Genomic DNA, 16,870 nt, shown 5'->3' with positions numbered 1-16,870 from the left:
TAATCTTAAAATGGAGCTTAATAGATATAAAACCAAGCTTGTTAGTGATAGCAAAGCAGTGAACTCAGGGACGGGGATGTTACTTTCAGTCTTTTGCCAAAGGCTTTCCAAGTGGTAAACATTCAATTGTTATGTTTTGTTTAATATTTTATCAGCTAATTCCCAAGCGAACTCAATGAAATTTTTCTTCATACAGATTTTTCCAAAAAATTCCCCATGCAATTACAACCATATTTTTAGGGCTTGTTGGTCATTAGCCAGAAGTCTAAAGCTGTAGCTAATATTTTCTGTAAGTTTTTTGATAGCTGCAAAATACTCAGGGAAGGCTCCCTCATGATTTGCAATCAGATCATAAGTTATTTAAAGCAGGAAAAATGCACCTTTTGTAAGCATACGCTCCAATGAAAACTCTCTGGTGAAGATACCCTGCTCGCCCAGTTCTAGGGATAAAGAAAGGCCTGGTTAAACATTATGAAACAGATGGGGGCAAATTCTACAATCAGAAGGAAAATACATCAGGAAGTCTCAAAGAAAGTGCTCCAGACCAGTTGGGAGCCTGGTAGCACAGGACCTTCTGAGACTCACATATTTAAGTCAATACTTTGGAAACAGTTATTTAAAATTAAGATATTAAAATAAAAAATCAGTTTGGACCATACTTTACCATGGGCAGTTGTTTTAACAAGTTCAGAATACTCTGTACATTCATAGGCTATCACTAGATTTCCTTATTTTGTCAGACTCAAGTTGCGCCTTGTAATTGTTCTGTGTAACATCCTGTGTTAAGTTTCACTTAAATGATGCTAAACGTTGTGAAGAAAATAATCTAGCACTGGATGAAGGATATATAACTTAAGAAAGCCAAGTCTGATATTTGGAAGCTGAGTTTGTTGGCTCCATAGTAACCACTTCACCTCACTGCCTGTGCAGACATGCTTTGCATTTTAGTTCACTTTTACAGACTTCCTCTGTTGTTTACTTTCATTGTCTTTGTGAAAAAGTGGAGACAGAATTAGTACAAAGCCATCACAGGCTAGGACAAGACAGGCTAAGATTCTGAATGGACTTTTGAAAAGTATTTTTTAAATTCTATGTTTAAAGTCAACATAAATATAATAAATATGCAGATTAAGGACAAGGCTTATTGCTTCCAATGAGGAGTTTGAAGAGTTGCTGCACTATAACAAAAAGTTACTTTTTAGAAAAATTAAAATAACTACTCTAAAAACATTTACTCTAGTTTCCATTAAGCAAAATGGGTACACCTTGCCAAATCATTCTGTAAAATCAGCTCAGTATGTTTACATAAGTAGCAGCAAATGCCCTGAGAGTAGAAGGCAGGAATGAGAAACAGGAGAGTTATTTTACTACCTGTAAGATCTACTCATACAGATAACTTCAAGATTCACGTCCTAACCTAGTCCTCTCATTGCACTGGGCACCCAGTGCCATTATGAGAATGTCAGTATATTCACATATAAAGCTTTAGGGCTTGCTCAAACATCACTGGGCTACCAAATTACAGTTTTTAACATAAGCTTTGTGAAAAAGGAATCTATACATTCAGATTTAACTGTGCAATAAACTAGCCCCTCTAGCGTTCAGCTCAGATATGCTCTCAATACAAAGGTTACACGTTCTCCCTGTTCTGTTAAATATATACAAAAATGTTTGAAATATTACATTAATTATGGGTCTCCTCTTGTGAGTAATCAGTCAGTCTGGTCACAGTACTCCTGAGGATGAAACTGTTGAAGAGGAGCTCCCAGCAAGTACAGGAAATCTTTATGTCCCTGCACAAACTATTTTGACCCCATATAATATATAATGTTTTAGAAACATGAAACAGTGCAGAAGTAGAATTGTTTCCTCTTTATCTTGGTGACAAGCAATGGATGGCAGTGCCAATGTTTCTAACAAATCTCTAAAACATACAGTGCACTAGAACAATTTGTTTTAGCTTCATTCTAATGGTGTGTCTGATCCACTTTGCTGCATGAGAGATGAGTGAGAAAAGATTTTTTAATAAATTAGGTAATTTTCTATAAAGCATACAATGATCTACAGCTACCTCTTTATACAAATATTTCATGCAATTTATTTAGCAATATTCACCCTTGCTTCATAATCATGCTAATAGGGATGCTATTGGGTCAACTACATACAATTTATGATGTATTCTGCACTACGCTGATTTCCAACAGAGGCCTTAATTGGTGACAGATATTAATGCAATCCTCCTATACACCAAATTTCTAACAATTTTGGAATGAACTGATTCCATTACCTAAGGAGAGGGAGAGGTGCTCCTTTAAATTCCTGAAATAAACGTCTTGTGCTCATTACTTTTTAAGGCTATCTCAAAATTATGACTTCTCTTCAGACACTAGAAAAACACTCACTCTAGAACTGACAACTGCTCAAGCGTGCACTGAAAAGGGGATTTGCCTTGAACTGGCTAATGGAAAAATTCTTTAGAAAATGTACAGAAAATGAAAATTAAATGCATTTGTATTTTTGTTATTGAATAACACTAATATTAAAATTTCCATTACTGCTGTCTTTGACAGTTTAAAAAAAAATCAGAAGGTATATTAGCTACATTTGTACTTCTACTACACCAGCTGCAAAAAGAGAACATTTTATACTGAGATCACATTACGTAAAGTAAAAAAAAAATCTAATAAAGTTTGAAAGTTTACTGAAAAGCTTCCTTTTCAGTACAACTGCTCTCCCATACAGTATTTATAATTTTTTTCCTAAAAATTAGCAACACCGTAATACACTTTGCATACACACAAATGTTATGCTAAATGCTTCTGAGAGCTATCAATACTATTGCTATTATAAGCTAACCATTTAGTAATATATTTTACATTGTTTTACCCTACATTAGCCATGTTTATTCTTGACATTTCTTTAGAGTGAATGGTTGGCTGAAGTAGACTGCTAGGTGATTATCTTAAATTATTAACTCATCGCAGCAAGTCATTAATTCACAAAAAATGACCAGCTGCTCTGAAGACATTACTGAATTCATGGTTTTATGTCAGATACGGAAAATGTACTGATGAAGATTTGCTAAATATTAGCAGACATCACGAAAGAAAGAATTACTGGGCAATAAAATATACTGTCATTAAAAGCACAAGCTGTGCACCGCAGATTTAATTACATGAATTCTGCAATGAACAACAGGACACATCACCACAATAGTATTTTAACTGCGGTTCCCAAATGATGAATTGCCTGTAACATTACAAGCGAGGATCATAGCATGCAACCTAAGAGAAAAAGCTGGCCTGCGGTTGAATCCGTACTGGCTCCAAAAATAGGCCCGAGCTCGAGTTCTCCATATGATGTTTGTGAAGCACAGGCAAGGTTCAAGAGTACACCAAAAAAACCCCAAACAAACAAAAAACAACCAAAAAAACCCCATGGATCTGAACAAAATCCTTCTGGATTCAGATGACACCAGGGGACTCAAGTCTAGAAGGTTTGTCCTTTCTAACAACATTTAACTTACGAAGCATGTAAAAACTATTTGCTACGACAGGATGTATCAGACTAAGGAGAAAGCTCTAGTAGTTACACAGAAGAATCACATTACTATAAAACTTCCACAAGTGAGCAAGAAATCCCAGATCCAGAGATATCCTAATCCTTGTGAAAGCCGACCATGTTAGATTTTCAGTATTTCAAAATTCTTTAAACTTCATTTCCCAAGCTAACAATGTAAATATTCTTAAGATTCAATACATTTTTACATCAATAACCCGACTGTTATTAATATTACTTATTGATATTAATTTTGCTAACTAATTGGTGTATGTTTTTAGCTGTCAGTTTACTAAGGAATATTAAATTGCAGGAAATTCAAAATGCTTTGAGAAATATACAGAAGAGTATGAAGACTAGTAGTGATCCATAGGGAATCCAGGTGACTCATATTATTGGATATATCACTGATAAACGCTACTCAAAACCTGCTGGTCATTCACCTGTTTAAAACTGTACAATAATCAGAATGTTGTAAGCTAACTCTACAGCCAACCTCTAAAACTAAATATATTACGCACTCCACAAATTTCTTTTTATCTTTCATATTGTAATTTCAACCTGAAATTGGATTTCCAATAAACCCCCTTTTTATAAAATTATGTAAGCTATTTAAATTTCTTAATACAATTTTATTCTTTATTTGTTGACTCAAACATTAGGTTTCATTTCATTGCAACTGAAACAAAGCAGGTTCATAACTAAAGGATTTGATCTTAAAATGGATAAAATTTAAGAAAGTGAACTAATTATTGGAGATAATTGATGTGAGGGTTTCAGGATTTGGATATGAACTGCCTAGTATTTGTATCCACAGTGGGGGGGTGGGGGAAGGGGGAAAAAGAACCGAAGGAAAAGTTCTGCATTTTTATGCATCCTCTAAATTAAGAAGTACATGTCTAGATGGCAAAATACAAGATGGGTTTATCAAAGGCAGGTAGAAATTGAAACAGAAATTTTTAGATTAAGAAAATCTGGATTTATAAAGCACTTTACGTATCAGACCATTGGAAGTGATGAAAGAGACCACAGTGGAGAAAGAACTAGCTGATCAGATGGGGACAACAGTCTATACCGAATGGGGAACTCTTTGGCTAGGACTGTTTTCTATCAGTTACTCAACGGCTGGTTTGGGGCTCATTCTCTGTATTATTTTCTCAAAAGCATGCAACTGCTAATGGAATCTGTTACTCCAAAGTTAGAGTCTTTGCAAATACAAAAGCCTTAGTGTAAATACAGAACAACTCTAATGTCTAAGAAAACCCAAAGGAGACGCCATAGAGCCAAGCAAAGCTATGCTCTTCATAACTAAGGTGGAATCAGACCAACCATGAGAAAGATCTGAGTAGTGCACTACCACAGAATGATTTAACTACCTATATATGAAGTAGCTGTTGAAAGGCAACTGTAATTCTAAGTTGTACCTTCCTCTGAAATAGGAAATACATGAGACAGTTAAGACATCATCTAGAATACAGTGTTCCAGCCTGATCAAATTAACTCCTCTGAGTTTTGCTTCTAATTTAGAAATGCTAATTTTGAATCGGTCTACCATTCAACTTTGTACAATATGTCTTGGGTCATGCCAAAACATGCTGAATAGTCCAGTTTCAAGAAAGATTACTCAAACTGCAGCAGGTGCAATGAAGGGTCATTAGGATGATCAAGAGAACACAGAGCCTATTTTGCAAGATTGAGATAGACTGGTATATTTAGACTAACAAAATAAAAAAGGGTATGAGTGCTTTCTATATACACATCAGAAGGGTAAATACTACAAGAAGAAAAGTTAGTTAAACCAGAGAACATTACTGGCACAAGGACAATTTGTATCCATTAGCTGCAAATAGACTTAAGAGTGAAAATCAGAAATTTTCTAGCCATCAGAAAAATGAAGAAATATCTTCTTGAAACAACCTTCCATAAGGATAGCAACAGCAAAGACAGCTTTACATCTTTACGAACTACAGTCTATGATGCAGTTGGCAACCATGACAGAGGACTGAATTTGACCTGAGGGAAACGGTTTTCGTTCTATAATCCCTTATCTTGCCAGCTGAAATAATTCTAAATTCTGTAGCAAAAAAATCTAAAATATATCTGCTACTAAAACCAGCAGTGCAAATATACTCCCAGTGAAAGAAACACTGCAAGGTAAAGAATCTTTGAAGAGATTTCCAACTGATTTGGGATTTGCAAAATTAACACTATAGATTAATCCTTGTACTGGAAGAGAAGCTCAGTACAGGAAATAGGGCTTAGACATTGTGCCCTACTTGACTAATGGGAATGCACTGAGTATTGAACTAATTGAGTTCATGCACATTTTGCATACGTGCTGAAAATTATTCCTATCGCAGTGCTAAGACCTACATCCATGACAAGAAGAGCGCAGTTTCCTAAACTACAATACAGAAGGCAAATTAGAGGCTGGCTGGCAGCTGACAAAGGATGAAGTGATTGTTTGCGTTAAGCACCAGACCACTATATATCATAAACAAGCTTTCCTTATGTGAAGAGGTAACAGTATATTAATAGTCGTACTACATTCTTAGGTTTTCTTTGCGATGAATATCACAAGGCTATTTCATATGGAAATACGGGCCCGTTCAAGTCAGTATTAGACAGATACACAACCTGGGAAAATAAAAATCACAAGCTATCAAGAATTGACAGTAAATTGTTCTTTTTGATCTAAGAAACGGTGGCTGGTAACATCAGAACTTGAGAGCAGCAACCTAGATTGTACAGACATTACTGAATTGACTCAATTCTTAATTTTTCATTGTAACAGCCTCCTCTGATTTTACAAGATTTATTTTATAGCAAATATTAGCTGGTAAACAGTGTCACTAAAGATATATGGGCTCAGAAGTCTAAGCAAATAAATAGTTAAATGTAACACAGCTCATTTGGGAGTGAAGTTTTTTTTTTTAAATAAGCATTCTGAAAATTACATTAGCAAAGCATCACTCTGAATCATTGGAGATAAAAATTATAATGCACCCAAGTTAAATGCCTAAACAAAATACACTCTCAATTTCATTTCATTAAACAAATCTTCCAATAACACCTCACTTAGCAAGTCCCTGCTGGGAATCTTGCAAGCAGTTTGCTCTCCAAAATACTACTGGTGCAGTAACCACAGCAATTTCACGAAGGCTGGTAAACTGCATCATGCACGTCCACCTTAAGAGCTGCTAACCAAACCTCTAGAATCCGTAAGAGAAAAAAGAAACGCACATATCCATATAGCTAACACATTCCAGTAAATTCCCTCTTCCTTAAACAGTAGGCGACATTGCCTCCGAGGCCGTAGGAAAACGTGTATGGCAACAAGTAGACAGAGAAACAAAGAAATATTTGTTTCTATCATTGTGAGAACAAGATACACCTATTAAACCACAGTCTGTATAAGCTCTGGTGCATACTGATCACCGTGGCATATCCTAAGAATGAAAAGAACTTCAATGTGACCTATATTCTATGTCTTCTTAGAGCCTGGGAAGCACCCTTGAATCTAATTTTAAAAACTACCGTGTAAAACCAATTAGGATCCACTAAGTGAATCACTTTTGAAGGCCTCTCCTGTAACAAGCTACAAAGATGAAATGGCTTTACAGATTTACTGCCTAATAAAGGAAGGGAAAAGTTTGAAAAATACAAAGAAACTGCGAATTATCTTTTTTTAGCGAAGGTGAGACTTGAAATTTTAGTTACATCATATTATTGTACTGTACATATTTTTTATTTCTAGGTTGTATTCTCACCACACATCCTGTTACATCTGCATTATCAAAACTCCACTAACAGATTAGCTGCCAATTTAACCGCTTTAGTATCTGATCTTGCTCAAAGAAAATATGATTATTTGAACACTATTATAAGGCAACACCAGCATTTTAATAAATGGAATTGTAATGCAGCAATGAAATAGTGGGAAGCTATCAAGAAAAAGGTGATCAAGTCCTTTGTATTAAATTGAGCATATTTTATTTTGAGAAAAATCTGTGGCTTTGTTGAACTCGCCACCACCACACACACACCACCCCTGCTGCCCTTTTAATTAATCCTGTGGGACAAATTTAGTTTTTACTGTAAAACCAGTAAATGAAGTGCGCATAATGATTTTCTTAAACCTTAAATTGCTCTTTTAATTAATTGGCAATTTCCTCAGCATACTGTACTGTCTACTGAAGTGACATTATTGAGTGCCCAAAATGCTTTTCACACTACAGAAAAAAAAAAAAAAAGAGGAAGATATAAAAGAAACAACACCCCTCTGTGGGAAGTCGGGGGAAAAAAAAAAAATCACTGGTTTTAACAGGACTGGGGAGAGGTTAAGAGACCCTCAGTGCTTTATAAATAGATTTTAATATAAAAAAGCTGACATACGTGGCAATACAGCTTCTATATTGTAACATCATGACTTGGTCTCTCTTGACTTGCACAGTTCCTGGAGAAGCACGTTACAGGGATTTGAATGTTAATATGTTCCTCTTTTGAACCACAAAGAATATTAATCCTCCTCCCCTCATCTACCAACAGCTGCACTGTTTTTTCCTACTTGACAGAGTGGAACCAGATAGCATAGCATGATTGACCTGAACGTAAACATTGCTATTTGGTTTTGAACTCCTTACTTTCTGCTAAAATTTAGCAAACCTGGCATCAGCTTATCTGCAGCACAAATAAGAATAAGTGTTCAGGCACCTAGAAATCTCTTTCTAAACAATTACATCAGAAGAACTGTAAAAACAATTTGTTACTTTATTAATAAATTAACACACTTTACAATCCCCTCAAACATTTACAGTGACTAGTGCAGGAAGTCAGACCGGAATGTTCCCAGAGAAAGGGCATGCATGTGTGTACACAAATATACCACACATATATATATATTATGGAAAAGTGAGGGTTAAAGCAAACAGCTACAGTTCAGTTCAGGCACGATTCCAGCATATACATCTAGAGTCATACATAAAATCTTTACGCATTAATCTGAACCCTACGCATAACTCTCATTCAACTACTTCACAGGGTTTGTGAAAGGACTCCAATTTAAACAAAAGCTAGATAACATAAGACAAGAATATGCAGGCTGACCATAAAACAAATCCACTAAATTTCCATTATCAAAATAAATATTTTCACACATTTAAAGAGTCCTAAGTCAGATCAACTGCCAGAGTGCTTTTCATTCAGATTTAAATGTACAACTGAGTGATAAGCCAATACAAAACCTGGTCTCCATATATAACCCTTTAGAGTCCCAAACTTCAAAGCCAGGAAACAAATCCCATTATATTTACTATTCTGAATTTTCACAGACATTTTACAGTCATTTTCACATTTTGGCCATCTCTATTCTTTGAATTATTTAGAAATAACAACACTGCAGAAGCAGACTATATATAAGTTAATAAGAAACTAGCATGGTTTATGTTCAGAAAAGAACATAATCAACATATGTTGATTAATTAATGGAAGTTTCCAATCCATTAAAAAAAAAATCCTCAAAAGACCATCATCTTTCTGACACTGTACTACAACATTGAAGCCTTTGGCATAAATTATTATTTACAATTAATGTGTACTGTGCTGATGCACTTTACAAAAAACATGGTACTGCTGAGAATGTCTAACAATGTTATGTTTCATTTATTTCTGTAGTTCAAAAGCAGCCCAACCTGTTAGATAGTGTACAGGCTTAAAGTGATAAGACAGAAAAGAGCAATTACTTCCATATAAACTACAAGTGTTAATATCATACATGATCTGGTCAATGAACTTAACATGACGATTGCAGTGCACTTTTAGAATAAAGACACTTAACAAAAATCTACTATCTCATATTTATGATATGAGCTGTAACTAAGGACTAAGTTAATAACATACTTTTACAATAATCACAAAGCTATTTTAAACAGGAATATGACTGCATTTAGGAGTCTCTTTATTTAAAAACGTATTTATGCATATGTATTCTTTTCAATTCATCTTGGATACTTTAATAGAGATAAAACTCTTGATTACCTTGCATTTTACACTGAGGTACCATTACACCCAAGAACGTAAGGGTAACAGTCTGCTACATGCATGGAGGCTCTTACCCCAGGGTTAAAACAAGGTAGCTTGAGTGTGAAGTGGTGGATTTATAATCTGAGATAGAAATCTGCATGAAGACAGTTATGTAGCATTTGCCATGCAGCACCTTGCTAGCCAGCTGTCTGTAAAAAACCAAGCACATCCCACAGAAAATAAATAATTACAGAAATAGAGATGTAGTAAGAAAAGTGTAATCGGGGGAAAGAAAAACATGAAAGATGACAATCTTTGGATTCTAAAAGAATTCAAAAGTGTTTAAATATCATGCCTGGGTAGAAGAGAGATTTTCAGATGATATGAAAGTTTAAGTCAGAAAATTTAGTATCTCGTTCTACTACAATAAACAGTTTTAGTACTGAAAACATATTTAGTTCTTTATGGCTTACAAAAGTGAACCACACCCCAAGCCCTTGCTTTCCAGTAATTAAAACACATCAAATAGAAAAGAATGGTGAGTTTGTGAAACAGGGTTGGTAAGATCATATGGAAGGGCTTTGTCCAAAGAGTCTGGAGTAAGGAAAAATTAACTAGACTTCATTCTAGCTCTGTGTGTCTGAGAATACTGGATCTGATCTCTATTAACACTAATAATTCATTCTCTAGTCTGGTAAATTGGACTTGAAAGTGAATATAGATGAAATTAATATCCACCTTACTGTATTTCACACAAGTCTGGTAATTCAGAAATGAAGTTAAGACAAATAATTGTCTAAGCACTATGTAGAAGTTAAAAATCGTGTTGTTTATTTAGCTATTCTTCATACAGAAGCACAGACAGCCTTTGATGTACTCTCAGTTCAAGGAAAGAGGGGGTGGAAAGGTGAGAAGAGGAAGAAAAGTGCTTCACATAGCTTAACACTGACCCATTCAAGCAGTTAAGGAGCAGCCTGGAACAGCTCCAAAGGCTAAAGCAGCTCCCTTTCCAGCTTGGCCGGATGGAAGATGACCGTGTTTCAGGATTTCAAGCAGTGCTTAGGCTTGGAATATCTGATGTGCTACTCCATTTTTAGCTTTTAAAAAAAAAGCCCAAAACCTTATTTGCTTATTTCAGGTAGTATTTGATTAAAATATTTTGGGGATAACACGATGTCATACTGGGGAGAATAAAATGGAAGAACCCTCAGAATCTGCTTGATGTAGTAGCACCATTCTGCCCTCCATGGGAACCCTTCCCCTTCATCCCCCAACTTATGTAGAGCTTTTATATAGCTGAATATAGTTATTCCATCTCCTCATAAATGTTAATTCAAAATATGGAAGTATGCTGGTTTTTTTCAGATTAAATTCTGGCTGTTTCTCTGTATCAATGCTTCTGCTGATTATCTCTTAACCTAATGAATTTTTCACTACTTCATCTTATACTCCTTATTTATCTGTTAATCTTTAAACTTCAGTATTACTTATGCACATTACAATGCTAATGAGATTACCCGGCCTTTTAATGGACACCATGAGAAATTCTGTATGTGATCCAGGTACATCTTACTACTCAAAATATGCTATTATTGCTTTCTAGTAGTTAAGGCTAATGCCAGCATATGAATTAATATGATGGAAATGTAATAGATGCTTTCTTTAAATTTAAAGTGATAGAATCCTATGCTGTCTTTGTTGATGGTCTCTGGTTCAGCCACCCTTTGTAGTCCTTTCTGCCACAGATCTGCAACAGATCTTTTTAAAGAGAAATATGAATAGTTTTAAATTAATATGTACTGTAAAAAGGATTCTTTGAAAACTCAAGAGAACTGCAGAACAATAAAGGGGCACTGGAGGACAAGAACACAACGGTTAAAAAAACTACTAGAGAAATTCATTTGCCTTGCTCTTTACTAACCAGGGTCACCAACAGAAGTTATAATACAATAAAATAGCATACACTGTTCATAGGAGACATTGCTTTATCCTCAAGGGAGTTTCTTTTGCAGTTATCCTCCGAGTTCAATCTTACTGCCATGGCATCTCTTGTTCTTTTTACTGGCTCAGAACCAGGGAAGAGCTTAATAAGCCATCAATGGAAAGAATTAAAAGTAGACCGTAAACTGAAATTAGGCACTAAAGAAGGAACACTGAAATGCATAACTTTATTTTTTCATATTTTACAGTATTGTTAGATTTTAAGTCATACCACCTGTTTAGTGAAATAATGCTCAGTGAAATACCAGTTGTAAGCAGGAAGTCAGAAGCAATTTACAACTCGTATAAGGTTTCCTTCCAGGCAGAGAAGAAAGGAACAGCAGAAGAGCTTAAGTTTGTATTGAGAAGACTATGATTTTTAAGCCTATACCCTTTCTAGTTCCATAAGGGCTATACAAGCTAAAAATTTCCTTTCTTACCCCTATCCACCCTAGATTTCCTTTCTGCTACCAACTTATTTGCTTAGTTCTGATTCAGAAATTCAGACAACTTTTTTCTCAGGTATAATATTGGAAAATATTTACTAAAGGAGAAGATTTCAACTTACCTGATGAAGGTCGTTGCCCAAAACATATTCCTGAAAGTAACCCGGTGCAGCAGATGATGCTCTAATGGCCTGCCACAGTTTATACTGACAGCCTCCAATATAATGAGACTTAACACCAGGAAAGTGATTGTAGTTTCTAAAAACAAATGCTTTCAGTGGTGTTCCTCTGTTTACAATGGTGCTTACTGCAGCTACCTAGTGAGTTAGGAGGAACAAAAATAGTTATATATGATGTTGATAATAATAATAATGACAACCTCCCACAATATGAAATTCAATTTATACATTAAATGCATCTCTGGAATCCTACTTGGTTCATTATTTATTTACTTTTTTATAATGCCTATCTAAATTTCAAAAAGTGAAAGTAAAAACAAACAAACAAAAAAAACAACCAAACCAAAAAACCAAACTCCCTAAACAAAATGCTATTTTTAACCCGAAATTCTTTCCACTGGCTATTCTGTTTCTACCAAAATCTATCCATCAATATTTAAACAAAAAGCTGGTGTCATCTGTATGATTTTGAAGTGTTGTGCCTTTACGAATAGTAGTTCGTTCTCAAAAGTCTGTAACCAGCAATGTAACAACGCCATTAAATAAGAATGTTAGAATTTGGTTGATGTTTCTTTCTCCAAGAAAATGATTACTTAATATTGGAACCTGAGTTAAAGGATTGCAGGAAGAATCTCTCCCAAAGAAAAAAACAAAAGAATCACACATAAATCTTTCAAGGTTTTTTGTAAGGACACTGAAATGTCATTAACAAAAAGTCACATATGTAAATATAAGTGAAAAGCCAAAATGGTATTTCCATAAAACAAAACATGACTGCAAAAAAAAAATCACATCTTACGGATCTAATCACAGGAGGCGAGAGCACCTATAGTTATGGGTGAGCGTTAGAATGTGCAAGACCTTTTAGTGATGATACACCCAGCCTGGCTGGCACTGTTCAGAACAATACTCTTTAGCAGACAAGTGGGTGTTCAACTCTATTTTGTTTACTATTTTACAGAGTAGAGTGTTTTTGGGAAACATTACTCAACAGCACTAGCAGCTGATGCTGTGATATCACTGCATTCATTTCGATTCTTCAGCTACATAAGCTACATCATTTAATTCACAGTAAGTCCATCCTTATAAAAAAGAGAACAAGAAAAGCGTAACTTCTATATGGCAATGCAGAAGTAACACACATGCATGATTCGTACTCCATCATTTGATGGAGGAAAAGTTTCCTGGTTTTGTCAAAAGGAAGGTTTGGTTCTAAGCACTACTAGAAGCAGTAAGAAAAAAAAAACCTTTGAAAATTTAATAGAAAACTTATCAAACTGATGTTTGAATTTATTTTTGGTAATACCCATATACACTTCCACTTCATGATGCAGTCTAAGTTGTAAAGTGCTGAGCACCTTCTGAAAAAATCCATCTTGCGATGAATTTAACAGCAGCAGAGCACACAACTGCGTGTTTTATTTTGATTTTGCTGTGCCTTGTAAAGAGTGCCACCGCTGCCAACACTACAAAGCGATTACTGGGAATAGCTAGTTTCAACTCTATTTATATTCACATTTTATTACTGAAGAACATGGAAGGAAGCCAAAGATCCTGGTTCAAAGATAACTTTCAAGTCAACATAGGATAGCTTCTCTCTCACAGAAAGCAACATACCACTCCAGCCTTTTCATGTCCTTGTTTTGGACATGGACTAGGAACACAGTCAGTCAAGCACGTTTCTACATTTAGAAAAACGTGAGTATCTTCCATTTAACAGTAAAGCACTGAATATAGTGCTATGACACCAAAACACCTGTTAATTACAGACTGTTCTGAAATATGTGCTATTATATTTCTCTTCTTTCTTCACTCCCTATCCTTCACCAAAAAGAAAATACCCATGCTTTCTCATCTTTCACTCTTGTGCTGCTGCTGCTGTATATAACACCCCCCCAATTAATTGGTGCCCTTTAGATGGTACAGGAAGAGTAGAGATCTTGGGGCCTATGAATGTGACTGGAGAAAACCTGGTAATCCAGATAAAGCGAGGAGAAACCCTGTCCAGATCACAGCTGACATGACAGGATCTCCAGGTACTACAATTCTCCTATATGGAAAAAACCAAACTCTGCACAACTTCAAGAAGTTGACCTAGTATTTCTCTGCTTGTAAGCCTTTTAACATCTCAAACATAATCTAACTTAAAGTATTAAATAAAAATATGAGAAATTACTGCGAAAAATTAAGAATGTAATGAATTTCTATCTTTTAAAAGCATGAGTTATCTCATATGGAAGCTTAGGAGAGCATATCAACACTCATCCTGTTTATCCAGTGTTCTTCCAGGGACAGTACTCTTACTCAGAACTCTTAAAAGTACTTGTGGAATACACAGTTAGTATTTACTTTAGAAAACTGTACTTACCTTCGGACATTTGGAATTTCTTGCAGTTTCAATCATAAGATTTGAGCCCATTTTTTCTCTACAAATAAGTGTAAAAAATTGAAAATGCTCCATCAGTTTAGTATGAACAAAAAGACTTATATTTTTACCATCTTTACTTCTGAGAACTTTGCATTTAAAAGAAGCAATGCTTGGATTTCACTTTAATAATCAGATTTCTACGGTTGACTTCAACGGACCAGTACTTCAAACCTTCTAGGCTTTTGAAAATAAGTCTAAAGAGTGATTGAGGTCTTGATTCAGTTACTTACTTCACCACATGCTTAACCATTAATCATCAGGATTACTCAACTACTTTGTGAGAGGAAAACAAAGTACTTTGCTACATTTAAGAATCAAAAAATCTACATCTTTATTAAGCGGTTTTATAGTAATGAAAATTACTCTTCTGAACTGTTACGAAAACAAAAGCTAGGGAAAGAAAGACAACATTCTACATGACTTAGAAGAAAGTTAAAACATCTACGCGTAGTCTTCCATAACAATAATTCAATATGCATTTAACATCAATTTTTCAGGTGGGATTTTTTCATATGCATAACATTTTATAAATCTGACAGTGAAATCACACGAATGGTCAGCAATGTAATTTATCATCACATCAGCATTAGGGTCAGTATTCTAATTGCTAACTAGAAGGGAGCCCTCCTGCATAGTGCAGGAGACTGAAGGATATCAGCATACTAGCCAATAATCTCATATCAGCATCTATTTCAACTTCGATTTGCTCACAGTAAAGGTATAAAACTCTATGCAGTGGGTGCTCATCCATAACGATTCCAAACAGGCTTTCATTTAAATCAGCAAGTTTTCTTTCTCCCATTGAACACAGCCCACACAAACACAGGTGCATCTGTGCACTGTGTAAGGTGCATCTACCTTATTCTGCAAAGACCGTTTTCAGTATTGCCACACTTTTTAAGTAAGGTGATTCCATGTGTTGCTGTTAAGAGATCATCCATCTATAGCTTGCACTACTGTGAGAGTAGGTAGTAGCGCTTCCACTGTTAAAAACAACACCTTTATCAATCTAGTCAGGTCAGAAGATAAAAGAAGCTTTAAATGCTACAATAGCAGTAGTCCTCAATGTAGACAGTAAACTCTATTTGGAGGTAGGACAATTTACTGTTCCACTAGTGGATATCAGTGCTTGAAGGATGGCTGTGTACGTGTCCTTGACAGGGAGGAAGGGGGACAGCTTCTAGTCCTATGATCGAAGACTGCAACTCTTACATCAATAGCGCTGTTTTATTTTATTTTTTCCAATAAATGCATTAATTCCAGTCGCACAGTCAACAACCAGAAGGGGAAGAGTGCCATCTGCACTCACTAATTGATTACAGGAGGAGATGAAGGCACACAGAAGCATGAAGTAGGAATATTCAGAAATAAAAGATGAGATTGACAGAGGTGAGATATGAAAGACATCTATTGATTTGCATCACTTTCATCTACTTCTTCCTAAATATCTGTATTAGATATTTTTTACCAAACTCTGAAAAAGATTAAAAACACTGCATAAGCAATATCCACTGCTTAATTACAGGAACTGCCAAACTGAGTAATTACGTTCTCACATCTTGTTTCTTATGAAGGCCAGGGACTGATGCTTCAGAGTAGGTATAAGAAATCCCTTAAACTACTATGCAACTTTAGACATTAAGGTCTAAAGATAAAAGTTTAATATCACCTCCAAATTTATTTTAGTTTTGTTGCTAGCATTAATACTGTAATTGTGTACTATATAAATGTCTTTGTCAAGTCTCACTGTTCAATTATTTTCTTTACTGAAGTCACAACACAATTAATTCCAGTTTATTCACATACTGTGTTAAAAGAGAAAGTCCCCTAATTTTAATTTTATTGAATAGTCCCTTGTTCTTGAAGAAAAGATGAGAACGGTAATTCTCAAGATATCTTACTATCTCAAATTACTGCTTTAACTTGTTTGCTTTTTTTAACGATAAAGAGTCCTAATTCCTTTGTGTGAGTTGTCTTTAGGTCACTGGCTACTTTTTACCAATCCTGCAACAGAAACATTCTCTAAAATGGGGTAACTGGAACTGTAAATACTATTTTAAATGAAACTGTATTATGGATTAATATAACAGCATTATAATATTTTCTGTATTTTCAATCCCAACCATCACACACTGAGTCATCTTGTTTGACCACAAGCATACAGATGTTTCATTGAACTGTCCATAACAACACCTAAATCACTTTTGATATTAAAGTTAGTCTAAATCCTGTAAGCATTTTACATTTTTCCACTCATG

At 35.1% G+C, this 16,870-nt stretch overlaps 1 protein-coding gene across 3 annotated transcripts in view; it reads right to left on the bottom strand.

Moving 5' to 3' along the window:
* PNPLA8 (patatin like phospholipase domain containing 8) overlaps positions 1-16,870 on the bottom strand; it is a 41,889-nt gene that overhangs the window by 11,026 nt on the left and 13,993 nt on the right. For 2 of the 3 annotated variants that reach the window (XM_009286844.2, XM_019474054.1), the window contains 3 exons: positions 14,553-14,610; positions 12,128-12,322; positions 381-440 (listed from right to left, as the gene is read on the bottom strand). In XM_009286844.2, the coding sequence (XP_009285119.1) occupies positions 381-440; positions 12,128-12,322; positions 14,553-14,610 (313 nt within the window). The remainder of the gene's footprint in view (positions 1-380; positions 441-12,127; positions 12,323-14,552; positions 14,611-16,870) is intronic. The other variant, XM_019474055.1, reaches the window with a different exon arrangement.

This window comes from Aptenodytes forsteri, unplaced genomic scaffold (genome assembly GCF_000699145.1).
Source record: "Aptenodytes forsteri isolate BGI_AS27 unplaced genomic scaffold, ASM69914v1 Scaffold166, whole genome shotgun sequence".
NCBI classification, from domain to species: Eukaryota; Metazoa; Chordata; class Aves; order Sphenisciformes; family Spheniscidae; genus Aptenodytes; species Aptenodytes forsteri.
The sequence above is the reverse complement of the archived record's forward strand: the minus strand, read 5'-3'. Positions and strand labels throughout refer to the sequence as shown.